Source organism: Scomber scombrus, chromosome 17, assembly GCF_963691925.1.
Source record: "Scomber scombrus chromosome 17, fScoSco1.1, whole genome shotgun sequence".
In the NCBI taxonomy this organism is placed as follows: domain Eukaryota; kingdom Metazoa; phylum Chordata; class Actinopteri; order Scombriformes; family Scombridae; genus Scomber; species Scomber scombrus.
The window spans coordinates 4,479,201-4,505,200 of record NC_084986.1 but is presented as its reverse complement, the minus strand read 5'-3'; the positions used below and the strand labels follow the sequence as shown (position 1 = coordinate 4,505,200).

At 37.6% G+C, this 26,000-nt stretch overlaps 2 protein-coding genes across 2 annotated transcripts in view; both read left to right on the top strand.

Moving 5' to 3' along the window:
- The first annotated feature begins 239 nt into the window (after positions 1-239).
- On the top strand, positions 240-1,598 carry LOC133997681 (bifunctional protein GlmU-like). The gene is made up of 2 exons (XM_062437363.1): positions 240-452; positions 1,203-1,598. The coding sequence occupies exons 1-2, from the start codon at positions 285-287 to the stop codon at positions 1,476-1,478; spliced, it is 444 nt and encodes a 147-aa protein (XP_062293347.1). The 5' UTR covers positions 240-284; the 3' UTR covers positions 1,479-1,598.
- A 15,430-nt stretch (positions 1,599-17,028) lies between these two features.
- Positions 17,029-26,000, top strand: part of xrn2 (5'-3' exoribonuclease 2) — a 45,770-nt gene continuing 36,798 nt past the window's right edge. The window contains exons 1-15 of the mRNA XM_062437368.1: positions 17,029-17,228; positions 19,917-20,044; positions 20,162-20,273; positions 20,790-20,901; positions 21,488-21,546; positions 21,641-21,730; positions 22,390-22,462; positions 22,778-22,828; positions 22,937-23,094; positions 23,492-23,566; positions 24,063-24,196; positions 24,506-24,563; positions 24,650-24,757; positions 25,380-25,424; positions 25,695-25,826. Of these exons, the coding sequence (XP_062293352.1) occupies positions 17,154-17,228; positions 19,917-20,044; positions 20,162-20,273; positions 20,790-20,901; positions 21,488-21,546; positions 21,641-21,730; positions 22,390-22,462; positions 22,778-22,828; positions 22,937-23,094; positions 23,492-23,566; positions 24,063-24,196; positions 24,506-24,563; positions 24,650-24,757; positions 25,380-25,424; positions 25,695-25,826 (1,410 nt within the window). The 5' untranslated portion in view covers positions 17,029-17,153. The remainder of the gene's footprint in view (positions 17,229-19,916; positions 20,045-20,161; positions 20,274-20,789; positions 20,902-21,487; positions 21,547-21,640; positions 21,731-22,389; positions 22,463-22,777; positions 22,829-22,936; positions 23,095-23,491; positions 23,567-24,062; positions 24,197-24,505; positions 24,564-24,649; positions 24,758-25,379; positions 25,425-25,694; positions 25,827-26,000) is intronic.

Sequence of the window (26,000 nt, the reverse complement as noted above, 5' to 3'; positions counted from 1 at the left end):
TAAGTGACAGATGCATAGATCGTATTCTGTTTAGATTACTTTTTGGGAAATACCTGATATGTCAGCAAGACTATATATGCTGTTCAGTCTTGGTCACATAAATCCATCCAACACTCATTCTCATAATTATTATTTATTTTAGTTTCATGGTATTTATTCATTTTCATCTGTTTGAAAGATTGTACTTCAGTGAAACAGGTCTAAAAAACAATACAAAGAAAAGTCACATAAAACAAAGAAAAACTTTGTTTTCTTCCCAGAGTTCAGCAGGGGGAGGATCGCCCATGCAGGTCCATGCGGTCCGGTTCGGTCCGGGTCAGGAACTGCTGGGATCTCTGCAGGCGTTCGTGGAGGAGAGGCGACTCCAAGCCCCGTTCATCATCACCTGCGTGGGCAGCGTTACTAAGGCAACACTCCGGCTGGCAAACGCCACAGCCACAAACACAAATGAGGTACTTTACAGCTGTGTGTGTGTGTGTGCTCTTGTTTTTCTATCCTGGTGGGGACCGCAACCTGACATCGACTCCTGGTCCCCACAGGCACGAGCATTGGAATCAATAGCAAACAGCCTCCTGATAGGCCTGGTGCAGATTTTTTGAAGAAAAAAAAAAGGTACCCACAGGGCAGGTTTTCCTGACTTTGTGTGCACCCCAGAGTTCACAAACGGTACTGCAGTGTACGAATTTCCCCGGTGGGGACCTTTTCCTGACAAAGTGTGTATATTAGCATATTAGCTTTGTATTAGCATATTAGTTTAGCGATTAGCACCCTGGCTAACTGGATTATTAAATGCAGTGTTAATGGTTAGGGTTAGGGTTTCAATCCAACATTTGTTCAAATACTGAATATAAATTGTACTGTAGCTAACAGTGATGTCAATTGTATGCTAATAGGCGTTAGCATTATGGGTCTCAACGTGGGGGGGAAAATTCAGGTTTCAAATTTATGTGAGAGTTATTGATATTTCAAGTCATTTTTTTGTTCAAACAGAATTATAATGAATTTAGGAGTTAAAATTACGTCTCTAGACCCTTTAGAAAGGGTGGAACCCACGGTACATCACCCAGTCAGGAGTTCCTACGAGATAGTAAAAACGGGTATGTGTGTGTGTGTGTGTGTGTGTGTGTGTGTGTGTGTGTGTGTGTGTGTGTGTGTGTGTGTGTGTGCGCTGTTGTCTCATCATGATGTAAACTCTACCTCAGGTGATCCACCTCACCGGGCGGTTTGAGATCGTCTCCCTGGTCGGCACGTTGAACCCAGAAGCTCACGTCCACATCTGCCTGTCGGACGGCGAGGGCAAGACCATCGGTGGTCATGTGATGGGGGATCTGGAGGTGTTCACCACAGCTGAGGTGGTCGTCGGCGAGGCGGTGGACCTGCGGTTCATCCGGGAGATGGATGAGCGGACGGGTTTCCCTGAGCTGGTGATTCAACCATGCACGGAAAAAATCAGCCTGACTGAAGCTTTTGTTAAGTGATGGCATGTTGGTGTGTGTATGAAACATTTAAAAGCATTTATCGGGTGTGAAGGGCGGTTGAAGTTACAGCTGCAATCAATGTATTGTTGTTTCTTTTATAATAAAGTTGAAATTCAGTCATCTGTCATTTCAAAACACCTGATTATAGGCTTATAGTCACTATTCGCTATATTTAAATAAGACACGTTCTGCACATTTCCAGCTCTATATTTATATTCTGGTGCTCTACTGGAATATCTTTGCATGATTTACAGTTGAAACCTCCTTATTATAATGGCTCTTTATGCAGTCCCTCAGTTCAGCCTCTGTCTCTTAACAGGCCGTTTTAGCGCCTGTCTCTTTAAGGCCCGCCTCCTGGTGCGCCCACTCTGATTTGATTGGTTAGCTCTTGGAGGCTTTCCTATTGGAGGCTTCTGAAGGCTACCTCTAAAAGACACCCAACAAACTATAATAGCAGGATTTCACTTCTTTACTGGTTATTTACTTGAAGTGTTCAAAGCAGGAGCATTCCATGTTTAACATAGATGTCCGACATCATAATAATAAAATATATATATATATATATATAATAGAAAATCATAAAAATCATGTGTCCCCCTTAAAGCCACTAATAGACTGCTATTCTGAGATTATTTGTGTGAGTCGTACTTTCAAGAAAATGATTAAAAGTTCTGATTTATGATGCATATTGTTGCAGCTCACCACAGACTGATCTTATACATGAAATATACCAAACAGTGCCACAAAATGAACAAATATCTGCAGCACAGTGTGGACTATGAGGGAAAAAATGTGCAGAATGATGTTTGTACAGAGACACTAAGCTGTTTTCACCATCATCTGCTGAAAGTAGAAAATATCTGAGTTTAACAGGTGTACCTGCAAGCATGATTTAGAGCCAATCGTGGTCGAGTATGCAACTTACACGTGTGTGATGTGGAAACGTGACGCGTCCAATGCACAAAGACTGAGAATCTGTGAGACATGTTTACATATTCAGAGATTCTGAGTGTTTCAATGAGGTAGAAGGAAAAGATGTACATTTAAGGACTTTTTAAAGGAAGTAATTGAACTATTTATTGTGGAAAAAACGTCAGAAAACAGAGTACATTTATATTTACTCAAATATGTCGTGTTTTTATCAATGAAAAACTCATCATTACTTCAACTTGTCAATGGACAAAGAAAGACAGCAGGGTTTTGGGTTTACATTCAGTGTTGTGACGGATCGATGGATCTGCAGTGTGAACATACAAGTCATGTTTTTACTGTGCAAAAAAAGCCAATTAAAAGGGTGAGATAACAAAAAAAACAACATTTAAAGTCTGCACCACTTCAAGTACAATGTCTTCAGTCTCCGAACAAACATTCACACACACACACACACACACACTGTTGTCCCGAGCCCCAGCATCCAATAGGAGCGTCTCTGTGGGAGTCGCAGCTTTCTGCTAATAGATGTTAAACTGAGCTGCGGCCTTTCAGAGCCTCTGACCCCCCTAGTTGTGACAAGACAAAGCGAGAACCCCCCCCCCCGCCCTAAGGATTAGTCGTGACCTCCTCTTGGTCACAGCCGCCGCAGCGAAGAAAGGAAGGCCTCTGTTAGTGTGTGTGTGGCGGGCGGGTCGGAGGGGGGGGAGCGATATATATAACAGCCTTTTGATGGAATCCAGTTAATGGAGTTTAATTGGAGCTGATTCCAGCCTGCAGGTCTGCAAAAATGTCCGAGGTCACATTACTCAAGTCAAGGTAACAGTCAAGGTGTTTTGTAATGACATAATATAAAATGATTTCAAGATAAAGACAGGTCTGCTCACTCAAGTTGGTTAAAACAGGTGATTTTCTGTGGAGGTAACATGGGTCTAGATGCTGCTGCTGTGTCGTTGATGTATACTTTCGGCTAGAGCATTAACGATTAGTCGATTAAATGATCATTTCTGAGGATTATAAAGTGAATAATTTGGGGTTTTGGACTGTTGGACTACTAAACCAGGCAATTCAAAGATGTCACCTTGTATTTTAGAAAACTGTGACGGACATTTTTCACTATTTTAGAAAATAAAGATTATTCATATAATTTTTCACTAGTATCCAATAGAAACCAAATGAACTGCTTTCAGTTTGTTGCTACTATCGCTGGTCCAGACAAAGCTATTAGAAAAGTTTTGATTGCTCACTTTGGACAAGGTAACGGTTCTGTAGCTCAATTTAACAGCAAATGAAAACAGATTACATTACAAATACAATATCGATCAGTATCCTGCAGTAAGTGGAGATGTGTCTGATCTACATGAATCTTGAAGGTGTCATATGTTTATTTAAAATGTCGTTATGAGTTTTATTTATATGACCTATTCCATATTCAGATGGCTTGATCATCATGCAACTAAATAGCAAAACAAATCTCACTCTGTATTTAAGTCATATATAATAATATCTACATGTATTTTAAGCTTCAGCCAACTGTCAACATCTGGAAATTATCGCTAGTGTTTCTACATGTTATTCTGTTTTATGATTACAGACTGTTGCTATTACAGGTACTTGGTGTCACCGTTTCATCTCTTATTATATGTACTTCACTCATAATTAACAACCTGCCTCTTTCACATTAACACACATATAACTGGATAAGAAAACCTGCTTTTTACTGAGCTATTTTATTTGATAGCTCCGCTTTGTTATTCTGGTTATTCTGGACAGCCAGTGTTAGGCTCAGTGAAGCCAGCTAACGAAAAGACTTCCTGGGTGTGTTGAACTTGCTTTAGTCCAGGCCCAAGAACAAAGGATCTGACAAAGACTGAACTGAAGACAAGGTGTAAAATACAACCTGAATTAATGAGGGAGTGGGGAACAGCTGACTGGAGTTGATACGCTGGGGAAGGAGCAGAGCACGACTGATGGTGGCTGATACAGGACAAGTGTGTAGATTGCCAAAGGTGGGAAAGTACAGGGGAGAAACAGAAAAAAAAACAATGCTCTTCCTAATAAACTGACACACACAAAACCTTAGCAGGAAACATATGGAACAAAGAAAAGACACAAACACTCAGAAAAAAGAGTCCATGACAGTTTTAACTTGGAGTTTCTACAAATTTCAGGATTGAGGTCACATATGCAAAAGAAGAGAATAAAAGAAAAATATTATATGGATACTGGTGTCCTTATAATATCCTTAAACTTATTTTTTGCTGTCTGGAAAACAGCTCATTTTGTGCTATAATCCAAATCACACAAAAACAGACACATCAATCGTCTAGAATACACATATTTTATTCTATTTCTGCCACAGATGAAGTTTGTTTGTTCACATTTATTCATCATCCTTTGGAGATTTTCTGCAGAACATGGAAATATGAGTGGCGGACATCAGTTACTAATTTAAAATACCTTTCTAATGACATCTTGGCATTATGGTATAGGAAGAAACAAAAGGAACATACTGATGCTTTTACATATGTTACCTCATGAACTCAACATGCATTTGCTCGTTTTTGACGTAAGGTGTTTGAAATGAACTTGGGGAAAGTACTGAAAACTGTTTTGGTGCTGTGGATATGGAAGTTCAAGCTGGAAAAAAAAAAACCAAACAAACAAATTAAGCAGCTTTTTACATGAGAACGGGTCTCGAGTCTTGGATGTTGGTTATTCCTCCAAAAAGAACAAAAGACTATGGACAATTAAAAAAAACAAAAACATGACCTGCTTGAGGCAACTTTGGCAAAAACATTAAGTACAGTTAAATATTGACTATCTAAAACTGAAGGGATGTTTTTTTTTAAAGAATGTGAGTTTGGTAGCCAATTAATAAAATGCAGAAACCAGCAGCAGCATGGTCCCGTTTGAGTCGAGGCAGCCCGTCAGCGAGGCAGGCAACCGGCCGCCACATTAAAGCGGAGCTACAAAGTGTCCCTGCTGCAGCTTTGTGCTTTTGTTTTGCTCTGTTGACGCAGCATGGTGGCCAAAAAAGCGTTGGTGGTCTACCCCACTGCCCCCAGGGAGGCAGTTTTATGTGTCCGACTAAAAGCGGATCAGTTCTCGCTGCTGACAAATTGGAAGGCGACGAAACCGCCCCAAAGCGGATGTTCTGGATTTGAAATCTAGCTTTTGATCTTAAAGTCCATCCTCAATTGCCGTCTTTTTATCTCTTCTTTAAATGGCCGAGCAGAGGTGATTAATTCAGTGTAGTTTTCCCCTATGCTTACGTACACTTGTGAAGGCATTTTTCTACAGACAAATATATGAGTTATATTCTGGTTTTGAAATACAGGAGTGATGTTTGTTGCTTATTAATGTTTCAAAGCAGCGTAAGCATTCGGAGTCCTGCTGTGAGGCACCAATTACATTTGACTGTGGGACTCTTTCTCAACAAAGAGTTGACTTTAATCTCTGCTCAGCTGTAATGTTTCAGACCGCGTCTTCTCCCGTGTTTCCACTGCAGCTCAACGTGTTAGCTCTCTCATGTTGTACACGGAAGATACGGACAAACAATATATACATGTTTTTATTTGAATTTTTAATGTGCACATTAGAAAACTTGAGTGGAAAAGCAGAAAATTCAAGAAAAATCTCCAAATTTTGCTAAAAAGATACTATGCTTAATTGGTGGAAAAGTTGAATCAATTAAAGGACAATGCAACAAAGTGCGATGGAAACCAATGAAACCATCATATACATACAATGCATGAAGCTTGTTTATTAAACATCACTGAAGAGATTGTAATATTCTTAAAAATTGATAATGAAACAAACAGAAATGTCATTTTTCTGTCATGTTTTTCACACAGTTTTTGAGCTTTGACTGCCGCTCTTTTGGTGATGTCATCTCGTTGCATCTTCTTCTTCTACTGTGGTTTAATTGCACCGACTGGAAAAATAACACTGGCAGCTTTTAATCTTGATGAAACCAAATATTATATGCATGACATAAAACAGCAGTGAATGGAAACAATGTAAACCTAGCTTGCAATATGACAAGATAATGTTTTTTAATCTTCCCTCATCTGATTTATGCTTTAATTTACATGTGACTCATAATGTGTGAAAAAGACACAAAGACACTGAATTTACTGTCAACACTGGAAGCTGTGACAACAATATAAATACTAGTAAACTCACAGTAGCTGCATGTGATCTCTTTTAATGGCGTCCATGCATGAAGAAGCGGAAGTGGAAACACCATGGTGATGGTCACATGACATTGGTAAGTAGCTTCATATAATTCTGTGTTTTGATGAGTTCTGCTTGTTACTTGTTTTATTGTCACAAACCTGCTATTTAGTTTGGTGTAAGTTCATAAGCTTCTCAAAACAGAAACATGAAATAAGTTGTCAGAGACTCTCAAACAATCAGAGCCTGAATCAATAATTCACTTTATTTATATCACAGGTGATTCTGCCTCCATAGACGATCCCACCAGGATCAAATAAACTACACGTGACCTAATATGAGTAGTAGTAGTTTGTTCCATCCAGGGACTACTGGTGGAAAAATGGGTTTCCTTGTTTTATACAGGGTTAATGTTTTATTGTGCATTGTCCCCGTTTAAATAAAATTTAAATGAAATTAATGAATTTACAGTTGCTGGAATTTGTGTCATGTTTTTTGCTGGTGAGACCTTAAAACTGACGTATTCATATTCTCAGAAGAATAATCTGCATACAACCTCACTGATGTTCTTAAAGGCAACCTGAGAGTGATTGTTATGATTTTAAACGTGGTCTTATTAGACTTCAGATCAACAAAACTGCCCCAAAAAGAAAGTCAAGTCATAACATACAAAAGAAGGTGAATAATGACTATTTACAAACATGTCTTAGTGTTTCTTTTATTATTATTTGATGCAAATGTTTCAGTCAGGTTATTAATTTATTAGTCAGGTTATATGCAAACATTATTATAAATGGTTATACATATAAAAAAGCTTTTTGAACTGTACAAATTTGAATAAAGGTGAACTAAGATTAAGCAACATATTGATTATTAAATGAATTCCTCAAACTCCAGCAGGACCAGATAAATCAGAGCCAGCACATGTTTAAGAAACAGACGTATTTCTGTTAAAAGGATGAAAACAAACATGTTTAATAATTATGTAATGAATAATTAAGAACTTGATCTGACGTGGTACTTAGTGTTTATAGACCTTATATTGTTCAGAGAAAAGGTGTTATCATCTGTTATTTATTGATTTATTTTCATTAATGCTGCTCTACCTTACTAAATATAAAGTGAGGTAGTATAATGGAGTTGTTATTTGGTGTCTTGGTAAATATAGAAGAACATGCATAAGAAATCTTCAACCTTTTCAGTCTAATTTAAGATGATTTGTTGTCTCTTTATGTTAAATATTATATTATGTGTTGCAGTTTGAGAGTATTTATATGTTTCTATAAGTGCTGCAGGCTGAAATTAGGCCGAATATACTCACTTTATAGGCTTAATCTGCATTAAACTACCTACAGGTATTATGAAAGTTACATACACTTTGAAATGAGGTTTAAAGTAGACATAGTGTAAATCCTTTTGGAACATAAATGTCTTTCAATTGGAGGGAAAAATGGATAAAGATGAATTCTGGCCTGCTGGAGACTGCTTAAAAACTAAAGACACATTATACATTTTTCAGTAGTAAATGCTTCATTGGAAGTTAGTCAGACATGCATGTATTGAATAAGCCCCTTCAGTATGTTGTAGGATGGCGTAGTGGTACTATAAAGCTAAACTTGAGTCAAGTTGAACATTTCTGCTGGTATTTTTTTGTCAGCTCTCTCTGTGAAGGCGCCCCGGCTTTGCCTATAGTGCTCTCACTGAAATGTGCTGCGTGTTTGAACAGTTTCAGTAAGTCTCTCTCTGCTCTGCTCAGGTGAATCTCCTCCTGCAGCAGAAGCGTCTCTGAGTGACAAACGAGGAGCAGAGAAGCTGTGGAGGAGCCTCATAATTCCCTCGTTTAGTATCTGCTCTTTTTCTCATTAGTGACTTCTCCTCCCTGTCGCCTTTTGTCCCCCCGACTATATTATCCATCTGAGTAATGAGCCGTGTGAGCGGCCTGCCGTTGTTAAGCCGCCCCCTCTCTGTCTCACTTCCAACGAGACCAACCCAGGTCATTTGTGAGTCGGCTGCTAAACGGCCTCCTTGTTTGGGGAAACAAGAGAAGCAGGGGCGGCGGTCGCAGGCCTATGCACGCCCTCCGGCGCTGGGATGCGAGCAGACGGCCCCCCTGGGGAGCCGCTGCCACCGCTACCGCTGATCAACCGGCTTTCATGTGGCAGCCAAAGATCTCCCAGGCTAATGACACGCAGCTCTGTTTGAATATCGCAGCATGAGGCGGAGGGCCACGCGAATGACACACACAGATCAAAACAATCTGAGTCGCTGCTGTCACTGCTGAGGGAAGTTGCCACAAGTTTAGTGAGTTGTTCTGTTTTGTGTGTGTGTGTGTGTGTGTGTGTGTGTGTGTGTGTGTGTGTGTGTGTGTGTGTGTGTGTGTGTGTGTGTGTGTGTGTTTAATGAACATCATGTTGTTTTGTGTGGTTTGTTTTAACATATTAACACACAGAAAGACACTGAGGCAAGTCACACAGAGCCGTAAACACTGTTCTGTTTCCATCAATAACATTACATCCAAATGAAAGAGGTGGAGGAAGACAAGGAGTCCTGTAATAAAGTAAACATGACAGTACTAAATTATAAGTCCTGCAGTCTGGAGATAATATCTGCAGTATAATGTACAGTAATAACGGAGGACAATAATGAATGCACTAATTACTGATTTTTATGAATACATTTGCATAAAGAAACCCAAATTTCACTCAAATTGAGTCAAAACTACAGAGAGCCAAGATCAGATTTGGACATTTCTGTTTCTTAATTGAGATGTTAATCTTCCCATTCATGACATTATCCTGATTCTAAGGTATCAAAGCAAAGATTTTGTTCCCAAAGTGTTAAACGTCTGTTTTCATCATGTTTATATTAAGTGTGTGTCGGCTGCAGCTCTTCTCTCAGTCAGACTTTAAGCTGTTCCTCAAACAGAGTTACTGATTGATGTTGACACTGGTTGAAAAATGACAAAATCCCTCTGACACAGCAGCTCAGGATTTGGACTTGTGACCTTTTGGGAATGGTGGAACCTGGTGCTGCTGCAGATGTTCACCACCAGGGGGCAGCAGGAGTCCAGAAGTCAGTCTACGAAGAGCCAACTGTAATAAGGATTTTATATTTGCTGTGTGTGCTTTTAGGATTTGTAACTGTTTCACTGTCTGGTCAGCTGTGAAAATCAAACTTTAATACAACAAGCAAGTTAGGTGCTTGGAGAAAATAAACATATTTCTGCACAACACACTATGGTAAACTTAGCAGAGAAAAAAGGGGAATGAACTGGTTGAAATGGAAATTATAAACATCACACATCAGGAAACAAAATATCTGGATGAAAAACAAAGGAACATATTTGAGGATCAAATGCTGAATAAATGTATGACTCCATTAATGTTATATTCTTCTTTCCTCCTCTTGATAAAGAATAGAAGAAATAAACTCACTTGGTTATTTAATCATTGATTCGATGCATTGAATGTGGTTTTTTTTATGATTGCACTGAACTGGAATAGCACTTCACATCTCATTATATAGCAATGCACAATGACAATAAAGCTTTCTATTATTTTCTATTCTATTTCTAAATGATCTACAGTGTGAATGGTACTGTATATTTGTCTTGTTATGTCTGCTTTGTGAAGGCTTGTTATATCTCATCACCATCGAAGACATTTACAAGTAGCTACATGGCAGATAATGAACAAACCTTTGCAGTGCAGCTTGTCTTTAAAGGTGTTTCCAATGCAAATAGAGACAATCACCAACAATATGTCCGATTTGAGAGACATTCATTGACTGTATTGTTGCAGAGTTGGATGCTGAGAGTCGGTGCATGCAACTGACACCACCTTCCAGTTTTTACCTCCCTACCTAGTTTGTTGCTTAATATATTGCTGCACTTGATTTAGAGAAATTGAGTTAAAACCAGTCAGATTATTTCTACCTCTGAGAAATGTTTGTGTAACTGAACCTCGGCGTAGATCGGCCCATCTGCCGTAGATAAGAGTTCCAATTTGTAAATGTGTGGTGAACCTCCATTAACAATAATTGAGTCCCACTCCAGCGAGATGCTAACGGAGGGGGGGGTGGTGGTGTAGGGGGGTGGGGGGGGGGGTGGGGGGGGGGGGGGGTGGGGGGGGGCTGTGTTGTTATTAAAATGCCTTCTCCTCTAATGTGCAGGTAAGGACCCCTCGCCGACCAGGCCCGCTGCCAGGAACGTCTCTCGCTTTTAAGTGAGCACCTTAATTGAGACGAATTTAGCTCAATTAAACCGCTTTACCTCTGCCAAGAGTGTTTCAGAGCATCAGTGCGGCAGAGCGGCCTTTTCAATTAGCTACCGTGAGCAGATTCACCACTGATCCTATTACTCTGTCACTGTTTGGGTTTGTGAAAGCGTCGACTGAAAAGCTGCCGCTGCTGCTGCTGCTGCTCTGTCAACATAACCTTCAGTGTCCGTAATGGAGATAAAGGATGTTTTTACTCATTTAATGACACAAATGAACACAAAAAAACAGACAGATTTAATATAGCATTCAGGAAATATGCTGGATATTTTAAATTGGTGTTTGACAGGTGTCTTGATTTTAATGTTTTATCAATACAGAGACATAAAAAATCAGTGTTCATATGACAGGCTGCTGCTAGTGATTACAGCTGTAAATGATAAGAGCTCATGACAACATCCTCAAATGTGTTGTTTTGTCTGATCAGCAGTCTAACCTCCAAAGATATTCAATTTACCATCATGTAACACATAGAAAACTTGGATATTCTCACATTTGAGACGCTGCAACAGCTTTTTCTGCATTTTTGCCTAAGAAATGAATAAAATTATTATTCTATTATCAAAATAGTTAATTAATTTTCAGTTGAGTGACTAATTGAGTTATTGTGTCCTAATAAACTATCTGCCATAAAGAACAATGAAACTGGACAATCTTCTCCAAACCTCCAGACTGTATTTTTGAAATGTATTTCAACAATATCTGTAATAATATTCAGTTAACATTTCTTAATGGGGAAATATTCTGCATATTTCCAGCTCTACATTTATATTCTGGGGCTTTACTGGAATATCTTTACCTGATTTAAAGTCCAAAAAACTCTTATACTGGCTCTTTCTGCAGCCCCTCAGTTCAGCCTCTGTCTAAAACAGGCCGTTTCAGCTCCTGTCTCTTTAAATATCTCTCGCCTGATGAGCCCAGTCCGTTCTTATTGGTCAGATTCAGGAAGCTGATTCTCGGCAAACTTCTGGCAGTAACATGCAGGAGCCAAAATCAGATCCAAAATATGAGAGCGGACAATGCAAACAACACATGGAAAACCCTTAGCAAGCATCTTAGTGCACAGCTGTTTAACCTCGAGTTTTGGAGCTTTGACCACGTTTAACATCCAGCATCATAACTGTATGTAAATAACAGGAAGCATAGCGTGTCCTCTTCATTGTTTGTGCACTGGAGGCTTCAGGTAAATTGAATACTGGACCAGGATTGGCTCCAAACTAGCTGTGATGTCACAAATCCTGCTCTTAGGTACATGTGTTAAACTCAGATTTAAGGTGAGCTCAGAGAAACTTTCCTTCTTCAGCAGATTAATGTAAAAACTAACTCTGCACACAGAAGCTCAAACATCCAAATGAAGGAAGCAGGATCTTAGGGTTCAATCGATCACTACTCACAACTATTATTATTGATTTTTTCTTTTCAAATGTAGTGCTATTCCCTCTAATTGAGTAATTTTCTGCCTAGTTAATTAAAGATTCTGCTTAAAGATGCAAAGTTTTTCCACCAATGATGCTACAAACAAGAACTAAATGGCACTGTCCACAAAGAAACATCACAGTGTTTTGTTAAATGCAGCTAAAAGGAGAACAAATGAGAAGTAAAATGCAAGTCCGTGAGCGTTTCACCAAAGAAAAAATGGAAACCCGGCGAGTCTTCTATTCCCGCAGCACAATGGGCAGAAAGCGACTCAAAGAGGCTCAGATGTGAAGACATTCTGCTAACCGACAAGGACACATCATAACCTTGGAGACACAAATTGCTGCATTATACCATGTGAATTCCTGCTGGGCTTTTCATGTTAAAGGGATCAGCTAATCAAAGGCGCGAAGAAGGAGCGCTAACACATTTAGCCAGTGTCTTTGTTAGCATGAAACTACAGTATATATACGGCTTGAATTGGGCGGAAAAAGAGATTATTTTTCCTCGACTTGTTCCTTTATTAAATCTTTATCAATCAGATGCTTCATATCTCATGTGTAAAATACTCCGATTTGACTGAGATGAATCAATTTAGACCGTGAAATCAACCCCTGGATCTCCGAAGGCGGAGGATAAATCAGATCAAATGTTGTTTGAATACTTAAGCGAGAGCTGCAGAGCCTTTGTGCAAAAATCCATCCTCAGAAACTTTTTTTGGTAATTTTTTTGGGCTTTGATTTAACGCCTGCAGCCGGGGAAGCTGTGTGTGTGTGTGTGTGTGTGTGTGTGTGTGTGTGTGTGTGCTTGTGCATGTGTGTATTTCCACTGAATTTAAATGAGCAGTGTGTGTGTGTGCTGCAAATTAATAATCTGCTCTATCCTATGATTTACATTTTCTGCAGTCCTGACTGGAGAAATGTAGCTGGGTTTTCGTCTGTTATGCCACTAAATTCTACACACTGCACCTTTAAAGGATGTTGCATTGGTAGTCAGGTGTCCATATAAACAGTGAAATAGGTTTTTCTGTCTGTAATCATTCCTCTTGTTCATACTGACTATTAAAACCTTCAAATGTGATTTCAGTGTAAAGTGATGGAGGACAAAATCCACAGTGTTTCCACACAGTCATTTAAAAGTAGATGATCAGCTTCTATTGAGCTTCATCAGTCTGAGTTAGTCATATCAAGTGATATCTGACACATTTACAGTCTTTTTAGCATCAGATTCCCTCTTAGTGTTTCCCTGTTGAGCTGTGGTGGAAGTATAGTAACAAAAAGACTTTGGCACTAAAAACACTGTAACGTTGAAACATAGAAGATGAAGATTTGACTCATTTGGACGACTGAAGCTTCATATTAGCTTCAGATCAACTTTTAAATACATTCATAGCACAGAAGGAGGACTGTGGATTTTGTCCTCCATCATTTACATTGTAAGTTCATTATGAAAGGATCTTCTAATGGTCAGTATGAACAGGAGGAATGATTACAGCAAGAAAAACTGATCTAATGTTCATTTTTGCTCCTGACTGTTGTTTTAAGAAAATGATGAACCTGTCCTTTAAAAAAATTAGAACAGTTTGAGTCTTTGAGGGTTTTTGAGGTTAAAATCAAACAAATACAAACAACAAGAAAAAAATCAATAGGAGAAACAGCCACGATGGCCTTATTGATTATATCCACTTAAATGATATACTGTACATAAATATAGAAGAAAATCAAAGTCACACTGTTATCTTATAAAATTCAGGTAAGAATGACTCATGAATCATGACTTTAAGTTTTCAGACCTGCTAAACAAGCTTTGTGTGTCAGGCAGTGATTTTTATGGAAGTTAAATAATGAATAAAACAGGAAACTAATAATGTATATTTGTAATAAAATGTATGTGGGGTTGTGATTATCTGCATGTTTGTGATACTGTTTAAGGTCTGATTTAATGTGTAATTGCTCAGATGAGTTTGTGAAGTGGTGAGTTTATGTTTAAATTGTGTGTTTTATCTGTCATGAGACCAGATAATAAAACTAAATGAGTTGATATTAAATGCCACAGAGTACAAAAGGGGCAGGCTGAGACTCCAAACTGATGCAACAGTGATATGATTTCAGGTCCTAAGCTGACGTAAAACACTCAACACTCAACCAGCCTTTTTGTGTCAGTTGCTGCAGTTATGAAACAGCTGAAATGAGACAGATTTAAGATGACAAAGACCACTCACACACACACACACACACACACACACACACACACACACACACACACACACACACACACACACACACACTGGTTATAATGGTGAGGGTTCTCCAGGTGAGGGCGCTCTCCCTCTTTCAGTCGTCTGCACAATGGAAGCAATCTCCTGAAAAATCAGTTTACACACAGACCGAGAAATGACTGAACCTGCATGTTTCTTTTTTAAAAAATCTATTTTCATTCTGTTTGTTGAAAGAAAATTGTTCACTGCCTTCAAGTGTTGCCATGAAATTAGAATTTTCACTTCATGCAATGTTCAAAATGAAAAATTTGAGATGAAATTCTGCCTCAAATTTGCACATTAATTTTCCACTTTTTTCACAATGCTCTTCATGGATACAAGTGTGCAACAAGCTCAAAGCCAAGAATCAGTGCAGATTTTTAAATGAAGGCAGTGAATGCATCACCTGTATGTGTCAAAGTGTGTTTTCATGTCAAGTTCCTGAGCTGCTGCTGGGTGAGATTTCAGCCTGTGGGAGGTGTGTGTGCATGTGTGTGTGTGTGTGTGTGTGTTGTGTGTCGGAGCCTCCACGTCTGTGATTTGCATCAGATTTCCCTTCATCTGCTCTGTTTCTCTCCGCAAACACTGAAATGATGGCTTCATCCTATTACCTGCAACTCTAGAGGAAAATGTTTATGGAAATGGCCCTTCGGAGCAGGCCAAGTGTTTTCCATCAGCAGCTCTTTGCAGTAATAATACAGTAGTGCTGATGTCAGACCTGCCTTGTCAGAAGGGGGGGGGGGCTAATGCTATACCCCCAACACCCCCCCCCCCCCCACTAAAGCCCACCCCCACCTCCAACCCCTCCGCACCAAAACCAGAGAAAAAATCTAATTCACCTTAAATGTGGTACTGCAGGGGTTGGAAAGCGAGAGGGCTTCTGTGCAGAGAGCCCCATTAAAGGAACATTATGTAAGATCAGAACGCGGATGATGGAAATTCAACCACAATACGATTACAGGGAACATGAATACGAGTTAGAGCTGAGTCTGCAGGGCTCACGCGTTTTGTTGGAATAATATATAACTATTATTGTCAAGAGCTCGCTATCATATCGTGGGTTTTTTGTCAGTAACCTTTTGTCAGTTAATTGATGCATTGCTCGGTTCTTTTTGTGTCACTTGTTTTCATTCATTTTGCTTTATTGTATTTAACCAGTTTCTGTTTATTATACAATCTTAATTCTCAATTTTGGGGAGGATCTGCTTAACCTGTTACAATCTCAGTACTTATGCTATATGTACATTATGTTGCTGACTGGAAATTGGTATTGGTATTGGATCTCTATTAATGTACATTCATTTAAAATGTATTTAAGTCAGAGTACACATTTTTTCAACTTTGTTTAATTCCATACATAACATCATAAGCCTCAAATTTCTTGTCTTTAGTTACTCTAAATGGGTGTTTTGATTAAATAAAAATAATAAATCTACAGACTTATTATTTGTTGTGCTTACTTTGATTTTCTAATATTTCCTAAATGACCTAAACAAAAGTGCATATGTATGAACCTAACAACATCAAATAACTAATCATATTTTAAGTCAACTTAACAAGTTTTTATTTTATTTTTCTCTCTTTCTATTTTTCTGTACTTAGTTTTTATTATTAGTGGGGGGTTTTGTTTTTTAATTTTTTTTTTTTTTTTTTTTCCAATTTTTACTATTATTGGGTTTTATTTTTATGTTTCAAAATTGTATGTTTTTATTTTTTTTGTTTCCAATTGTTACTGTCAAATATTTGTTTTATGTAAAGCACATTGAGTTTCCCCTGGGTATGAAATGTGCTATATAAATAAAGCTGCCTAGCATTTTTAAATAATCTTTATTGAAGATTCACAAACATTACAAGACTTAACGATAAATATTTCAGTAATTCATTAATATATATCTATATCTATATCTATATATATATATATATATATCTATATATATATATATATATATATATATATATATATATATATATATATATATATATATATATATATATATATATAGATATATATTCAACCACAAACATCTACCAATAAAATGCAATGTGTCGCCTCCAGGCTTGAAAACTCCTCAAGTACCACAATACCCCACAACAACAACCATTACAATAGAAAGAGAGAGAGAGAGAGAGAGAGAGAGAGAGAAAAAAAAAGAATACTGTACACACATTTAACTACGAGCACCAACATCAGCAACAGAATGCACCAGGTCAAAAAGGCAAAAAACCTAAATGTAAAAAGGATTTCTCTCCGAATTTTTTGTCCTAAATTATCATGGTTTCTCCTCCTCCTGAGGTCAGAAAGAATTTGTTTCATTACGGTACCACTGTCAATTACAGCTGCCTAGCCTTGCCTTGCCTAGTATTAGGTATAATTTATTCGCCACCTGCAGTACCCACCACTGACCACCGGTGGCGCTGTGTTCCCCTCGCTGCTCTCCACAAAGCGCCGGTAGTCGTCACCATGAACCGGAACATGTATCCAATGGCGGTGATGGACAGCATGTAGCCGCAGCATTTTGTCTCATATAAACAAAAACAACTATATTGTTTTAATTTGAGCTATTTTAACCGCTTCGTACGTGTTCAGTTTTTTTAAAATAAGCTTACCGATAAACGGAGATGGGAGTCCCGGCGTTTTTCCGCTGGTTGAGCCGTAAATACGCTTCAATCATTGTTCACTGTGTGGAGGAGAAGGTAAGCTAGCTGCAGCGTTAGCATCACTCATTTAACCACTCTTTAATAGTTAAACATTGTTATCTAATAGTTAAACACTCCTGGTTTATTATATAACCTGTATATGTTAAATGTCCTGTAAATGCTGCATTCCTGGTAGTTTTTTGTGGATTTTAAAGGTTTAAGTTTATACCAACTGACGCACAATAACAACGCATGATTGTGGACTCGTGGTGATACTATAAACAAAACATTGCGTTGGTTCATCGTCAACTTTACACTGGTTAAAAAAGGAGCTAAAACATCCAAATTAAAACTAATGTAATCAGCAATAATATCAATACATTTATTTATATAGCAATTTCAAACTGAGTGTCATATTTATAATTAATTACGTAACATTACGTAAGGTAGATAGATTGAAAGGTAGGTAGGTAGATAGAAATGTAGATGGATAGAAAGAAAGGTAGGTATATAGAAATGTAGATAGAAAAAATAGATAGATAGAAAGGTAGGTAGATAGATATTGAATTGTCTTTGTCATTGCATTGAGGTCACACACACACATCTCACACTACAGTTGGTTAAAGAGAAAAATAGATAAATATATACGCAAACGCTCACATACATACATAACAAAAACTTGTCATTTAAAGTGCATTGGATAATGATGCATTTAGTGATTGCACACAGTAGGGACCAGAGAGTTCAGAGAAATAGATACTTTATTAATCCCATTGGGAAATTCAGGTATCTCTCAGCTCACATGTACTCCATACATACATACACACATTCATAAATACACATAGACACATACACAGTAATACACAACAAAAGACAAACAAGATAATAACCAACAACTGAGTTAAAATATTAAAATGGTAAAAAAAAACACATGTAAGCCCCATTCATGATATACAAGACATTACAGTATCAAGCAGCACTGATAGATACACATTAAAGACTTGTTTTAAGATGTGTGTAAAATACTATACTTTAAATTATAGTTTGTATCTATTATAGTTTTCCCGCCAAGTTAAATTATCTCGTTAAAATCCCTAAAAATAACACCTGTTCTTTCTCTCCTGTCTATTAATCTTCTGTTCATTAAAACGGTTAACTGTGTTGGGAACATGTCTCCTTCACTTCACTGCAAAGTCTATTCTTAGTGTTGCGTGTGTATGTGTGCACTGTGGAGGCTTCAGGTTTCCACATCACACGTGTATATGTTGAATATTGGATACCAGGATTGGCTCCAAACTAGTTCTGATGTCACAAATCATCCTGACAGGCCTTAAAAAATGGCTTTGTAATCAGCTTAGGGAAGTTTTACAATTTCAGGAGATAAAACTCTGCACAAAGAAGCTCAAATATCCAAATTGAGGAGGAAGAAGAATAAAAAGAACCAACATATTTCTGAGTGGAGGGAAACTTTAAACAGATGAAAGTGCAAAGTAAAAGAAAGTTCATATATAAACAGATAAAATGCATATAAACGAAATAAGTTTGTATAAAGCAGGTGCAATTTAATAGAATAGAAAGCTTTATTGTCATTATATTTAACATATAATGAGATTACAGGTGCCACTCCATTTGTACTTTGAAGACAATAAAAAACAAGACACACACACAGCTAAAAAAAGATGACATAATAGGAAGGTATTGCACTTAATTAGAGTAAAATAACTAACCACATATGGTGAATATACTGTATTTGTATAGTGTCTTTCTAGTCTTCCGACCACTAAGTGCTTTAACACTATAAACCACATTCACACACACAGTCGCTGATGGCAGGCAGCCAACCCGCTCATCATTACTCACATCAATGTTACAGCCTTCCGGATCGATGTGTGGTTCAGTATGTTGCCTAAGGACGTTTTACATGCGTACTGGAGCAGCCGGGATTTGAACTGCCGATCGTTCGATTAGTGGACGACCCGCTCTACCTCCTGAGCCACGGCCGCTCCACATATACACACAAATAAGAGAAGAGGAAGTAAAAGAAAGGAGCTCATTTAAAACAGCTATGGTGCCAGTAAAACAGTGATTTACATTTTTCCCACAATTTTCTGACATTTTATGGACCGAACAACTAATCAATTAATTAAGAAAACAATCAACAGATAAATCAATAATGAAAATAACTTGGCTGCAGGCCTAGAAATACTGACCAGCTCTTGTTCACTGAGGATGTGAATGGAATAATGTAGCCTAATAAAAATGGCACAGAAGTACAAAATAGGGTATAAAACTGGAATATTTAGAGCTTCAATCATTAATCAATTAAGCTTATAATTATTTTTATTTATTTATTAAACCAAGCATTGTGAAATTCTTTGATTCCAGCTCCTAAATGTGAGTATTTTCTGGTTTCTTTAGTCCTTCTTTGACTGTTTGTTGAGACAAAATAAGACATTTGAAGACATCACCTCAAGCTTTAGGAAATAATTATTGTAGATTTGTTTCTATTTTTTAACATTTTATAGACCAACAAGTAATCGATGAATCAATACTGAATATAATCATTAACTTGCCACCCTCAACTGTTTTCAAATGCTGCGTATTTAATCAGATATTTATTGTTTTGACCGTTTCTGCTACTTAAATTAATAACGAAGCAAAGTGCTGAACAGATTCCTGGTGAAAATCCTGCAGTATCTTTTTTAAATGAAGTAATTTATTCATGTTTTTCTTTCGTCTTCCCAGGGAAAAGAGTGTAATGGAGTCCGTATACCCGTCGATACGACCAAACCAAACCCCAACGAGGTGGAGTTCGACAACCTGTACCTGGACATGAACGGCATCATTCACCCGTGTACACATCCCGAAGACAAGTAGGAACATCTCTGTTTATTTTTGGATCTTTAGTTTGACCATTAAATCAGTGATAATTTAATAAAAACATTAATAAAACTACACACAGCTTAACACCCTGACCTCTGTGTCCACAGACCGGCTCCGAAAAATGAAGACGAGATGATGGTCGCCATTTTCGAGTACATCGACCGGCTCTTCAACATCGTGCGGCCCAGGAGGGTTCTCTACATGGCCATCGATGGAGTGGTGAGAGACTTTAGCAGGACGTTTATACAATGTTTTATTATGTTTGTGCTGTTTTTAATAACAGTTCACTTTAATTAAAACTGAGATTAATTGAGATGAATATTGTATTAAATCAGCTTGATAAGCCAGGAACTGTTTTTTAAAAAAAGAATAGTGATCAATTTGTCTGGTTTAGTTAAAGCTGTGGTTAATTTTCCACCCCTTGTTTATAATTTAGCCATCATTAATAAATTAGGAGAAGCTTCGTTGACCAGAACTGCTCTAGAAATAAGGATTATTACCATGAAACAGGCTCATAAAGAAAGAAACAGCCTGAAGGAGAACAAGCTTGAGATTCTAGTATTAGAGATGATCTCCTCTATCATGAGAAGAGACTTTTCTTTTACGTCCTGGAGTAAATCAGGTGTATCTGCTGATATCTTGGTTGAAATAATGTGATATTTTCTGGGTTAATTATGGACAGAAAATCAGCTGTTATTCAGTAGATATAATCCTCCCTCTTTTACCTCTGAACAGGCTCCTCGTGCTAAAATGAACCAGCAGCGCTCTCGACGTTTTCGAGCCTCCAAAGAAGGAGTGGAGCTGTCGGAGGAGAAGCATCGCATGAGGGAGGAGATCATCGGGAGAGGTTTGTGATGTTTTTTAAATCCTACAGAGAAAATATGTTGACTCTCATGTCCTTACTTTACTTTACTTGTCCTTATTTGTGTGCACTGTGTCCATTTCACACTGCAGAGAAAACTCACATAGCAAATCTTCACACTGACTAAGCTTTTATGCAAAATTAAACTGACCGATCCAGACTTTAAAAACACAATTGATGTTCTACTTTTTTCACTTTGAAAGTTATTTAAAAACACAAGCATTATTCTGTCCTTTTAAACTCTCTGTGCACTGATACTGATAGTGCCCATTTGTGTTTCAATCAATCAATATTTATTTATATGGAGTTAAATCTCAAGGCATTTTTCAAATAGAGGTGGTCTAGACTGTACTCTTTAATTTATTTTAAGGACCTGAAGTACAGTTTAAACTTATCTGAGAGAGGAAACACACTCTTTCCTCTCAACACTCTTCACTCAGACTAACAGCTTTAAAAGTCCTGAATTAATAAAGACAAAATCTCCCTTACAGTCTAATAGAGTTACTGTATTTGTACATTAATCCTTAGATAGTTGTATCACTGTGTAACCCCATTTTTCTTAAATCTACAGGAGGTTATCTTCCCCCTGATGAGATTAAGGAGAGGTTTGACAGCAACTGCATCACTCCAGTAAGTGTGCTGCGTTGAGTTTTAAGTTGTTGTTAAGAGTATTTATTTTTGTATTTACTCTTTGAATGACTAATGTGACTCGTTGCGTCTCCAGGGAACAGAGTTCATGGACAACCTGGCACAATGCCTTCGATATTACGTCGCAGACAGACTCAGTAATGATCCGGGATGGAAGAACGTCACCGTGAGTTTCTCTGCTGCTGCTGCTGCTGCTCACACTTTCAAACTAAATATATAATTAAATATTAAACAAGTAACACACGGATGAAAGTAACTGTGTCTCCTGATTGTATGTTAATGTTAAATGTATCTCTTTATTTCATTTGACTTTAGTTTTTCCTTTTTTAATCTATTTTAACCTAGATTTTTTACTCTAACCGTATTCTAACTTTCCTACAAAATATATAAAACATATTCTCGTTCATTTTTACTGATTCGTTGATTTATTTATTATTTTCTCTTGTTTATTTTACTTTATTTCATTTTTCTCAATTGAATTTTTAGCATTCTTATCTTTTCAATTACATTTTTCTTCATTTTATTTATTATTTTTCTCTTGTTTATTTTACTTTATTTCATTTTTCTCAATTTTATTTTTTACATTTTTATCATTCTTCTCAATTACAATTTTTACCCTTTTGTCTTTGTAATTTGTTTTTATTCCTTTTCTTTATCTTGTCGTCGGTCTACATTTGTTCAGTCTTATTATCAGCTTGTCAGTCAGCTGAGAAGCATTTTGATCTACATTAATCTGTATGAAATCTGCTATATAAATAAATTTAGATTTATAATATTGTATAAATTCTGTCACCAATTGTCCATTTTTATTTTTTTTCTATCCAGGTTATCTTGTCCGATGCCAGCGTTCCAGGTGAAGGGGAACACAAGATTATGGATTACATCAGGAGACAGAGAGGTACGACCGCCTCACACTGATAAACCTCAATAATTAATTCATGAAAGAAAGACAAATGACATTAACCCACATACAGAAGGAAAGAGAACAACCTTTTAAAAGTTATGATAGCACATTTAATAGTTAGACTTATACAATATTCAAAGGATAAATATCACATACAATACAAAATGCATTTAATATGCACAAGAAACATCAATATCACATAACTTGTAGCAGTTTTCTCTTTAATCTTTGTATCATAATTATAATATTTAAGCTGTGATGAACTCAGTCAGACATTTGTTGACTCTCTCTTGTGCTTCACTTTGACAGCTCAGCCCAACCACGATCCCAACACGCACCACTGCCTGTGTGGAGCTGATGGTACGTCTAAAAGAAAAAAAGCCCTTTAATGCGATGTCAAAGAAATATGTGCAGTTAAGTCTTATTATCCATAAACAATATTAACACATTTTCTCTTTGTCTAATCAGCTGATCTGATCATGTTGGGCCTGGCGACGCACGAGCCCAACTTCACCATCATCAGAGAGGAGTTCAAACCCAACAAACCTCGACCCTGCGCGCTCTGCGGACAGATGGGTCACGATATTAAAGACTGTCAGGGGACGGCCAGAGAGAAGCAGGGAGAGGTGAGCAGCTCCGCAAACATCATAGCTGTTATTTATACATGTGTGCTTTTTTTACACCGAGTCTGCTGCTTCTACAATACCAGAATATCTGCTTTAATAACAGAGCTAACTGTAAAAACGGCATATTTTACACTGTATTTCAGCTAAATGGCAAATACTTAACTTAACTGTTTCATAGTTTTGAGATATTTTTACTTAGTTGAGCAGCTTTGTTGTCAGTTGTTCCTCAGAAGTTTACATCCTTTTGTGGCTCTCTGTCTCTCTCTCTCTCTCTCTCTCTCTCTCTCTCTCTCTCTCTCTCTCTCTCTCTCTGTCTCTGATGCAAGTTTACTGTAACTTCTATAATCAGAAATGTGCAGTAAACCTTTCTAAAGTCTGTTACCTTCTTCTCTTTCAGCACGATGAATTTGCAGACACGATTCCGGTTTCTGAGCAGGAGTTCATATTCATCAGACTCTGCGTGCTGCGAGAGGTCAGATATCTACTTTCACTCCGAATTTAAATCAACAAAATTATGCCATTGTTTATTTCTGACATTTTTAAAACAATGGTGGATGGATGTGGATCACTCACATTGTTTTAGACACCGTTCATCTGATTTTTATTAAACAAATAAATTATACTTGTTCTTCTACGGGGAAATTTTTAATTCACTCAGTATTTGGGTGATTGATTTAGAGATGTTTGGGACAACATATCTGCGTTTAAAATGATCCTTTTGACAGATTTTCAGCCTAAAATGTGATTAAATTCAGTTTGAGAGGTCAGGTTTCAAATTAATGAACACAAGTACTTAAAAAATAAGTTACTGAATTGTCTTTTATTGTCTGAATGTAATGTTTTTTCTTGTCCAATCAGAGCCATGTTTGAACAGAAATGTCTCCAGGAGCAAGCTTCCACTTTGCAAAGAAAATCACCTTCCAGATCATCTCCATTAAATCTTCTCTCTCTTCTTTTAATGTTTCCAGTATCTTGCCAGAGAGCTGACGATGGCCAGCCTCCCGTTTCCCTTTGACTTTGAGAGGAGCATCGATGACTGGGTCTTCATGTGCTTCTTTGTTGGAAACGACTTCCTGCCACATCTGCCGTCCTTAGAAATCAGGTGAGTGACGCCAAAAATGTTCAATCACACTTTTAATGTAAGACTTTGTTTGGTTGTGTCTCTTTATACTGAAAACAGCCGGATCTACATTTTAACACTGATCAGACTGAGAACTTAACTTTTCTTTATTTTATTTGTATGAGGATTAAGTTGGTAACCTGCCAGAGCGGCCAAACGTCTTTCTGTCAAATCTACGGAGTGTTTTTGGCTTCAGTTCAGTGTTTAATTTAAATTTACACTGATTTACTTGCTTTTAATGAGTCTAATCATTCGCTGCTGTTGTTTCTGTGTCTTTTTTTTAAATTTTAGAGAGGGAGCGATCGATCGACTGGTCAACATCTACAAAGACGTTGTGCACAAAACTGGAGTGAGTATCATCACTAAGCTGAGCACAGCGAGCATGCTGGGAAATGTAGTGCAGTGGGTTGACCCCTCCTGTTTGTCTGTTTTTAGGGTTACCTGACGGAGAACGGCTACGTGGAGCTGGAAAGAGTGGAGATGATCATGCAGGCGGTGGGCGTTGCCGAGGACAACATCTTCAAAAAACGCAAAGAAGATGATGTAAGATTTACGAAGCTTCGCACTAATTTTGGCTTTTAAAAAAACACTAAAGCTGCTACTACACCTCTGCACTTTTTAAATATGGACTGAAGTGTGTCTAAATTACCACAAGTTTATATTCTCTTCTTGGAGTATAATGTAGTTCCTATATTAAGTCACCATTTTGCCAATGTTAGACCATCTTCTTGTAAATATACTTGTGTTTTTTTTACCATTTGAGAACTTTGGATTTTTTTTGGTGAATGAAAGAAAAATCAGGACGAGTTTCAGATGCTGACCATGAATCTTCCACTTTTGGCTGAATCATTCCCCCCCACGTTTACTGTCATATCTTTACTCTTGTTATTTAATAAAGGCACAAGATGACCACAAAACAAATACAAATAGATAAATAAATGTCTTGTAGAAAGACGTGGTGTCATATTGCTGCAGGTATCAAAATATGTAAAATGATAACCAGCATTGAGAGACACAAAAACTACAATCCAGACACACAGCTAGCTGCAGGAAGCTAATTCACAGTTTACATTGTGATTAGTAAATGTTCTTAACTTTTAATTTAATGCTTTCAGTGATCGCTGAGTCTTTGTTTTAACCGTCACATTGTCACATTTTCTTGCAGGAAGGTTTCAAGAGAAGAATGAAAGAGAAAAAGAAGAGGATGAAGGTGAGTCAAGTTTGTTTATTTCAATGTCAAAACCTGACTGATGAAAATGGACAAATAATAATAATAGCAATATAGATGAAAGAGTTAATTAGCCTGTTGATAGCAAGTGTGTCTAAGTCGCTGCATCGTTAACCAGCTGTGTGTATGTCCCTAAAATATTCCGAGTGTCAATAATCTTACTTTGTCATTAATAATATATAATAGTACGTTATGCTTAGTTTACTCATTTCCAACATATATATATTTATGTTTCTCTCTCTGTGGTTCCAGGCGGAGAAGCAAGGCCCGGCTTACCTCACCTCGGGCCAGTTCGCCCCTCACGCTCTGGGGAGACGAGGCGGCCCCGAGCCCGTCCACAACGCTCGGCACCAGGCCTTCGACATGAGGATGCAACAGAACAAGGTTTGTTATCTACAGTCATTTATAGTTATTAAATTCACTGAGAAGTTTACTGTTTCAGAGCAGTGATGTCATTTTATACAATGAAGTTTATTATTAAGCTGTAAAATATCACAGCCTCCATTACATAGGTTTAACAGAAGTGTTTGATAACCACATATTAGGGATCATTGCAAA

Bases quoted from the DNA above. Each gene is read 5' to 3' on its own strand.
- LOC133997681 (XM_062437363.1), top strand. From the start codon at position 285: ATGCAGGTCCATGCGGTCCGGTTCGGTCCGGGTCAGGAACTGCTGGGA. The intron at 453-1,202 runs GTACTTTACAGC...ACTCTACCTCAG, and splicing joins CAGCCACAAACACAAATGAG to GTGATCCACCTCACCGGGCG.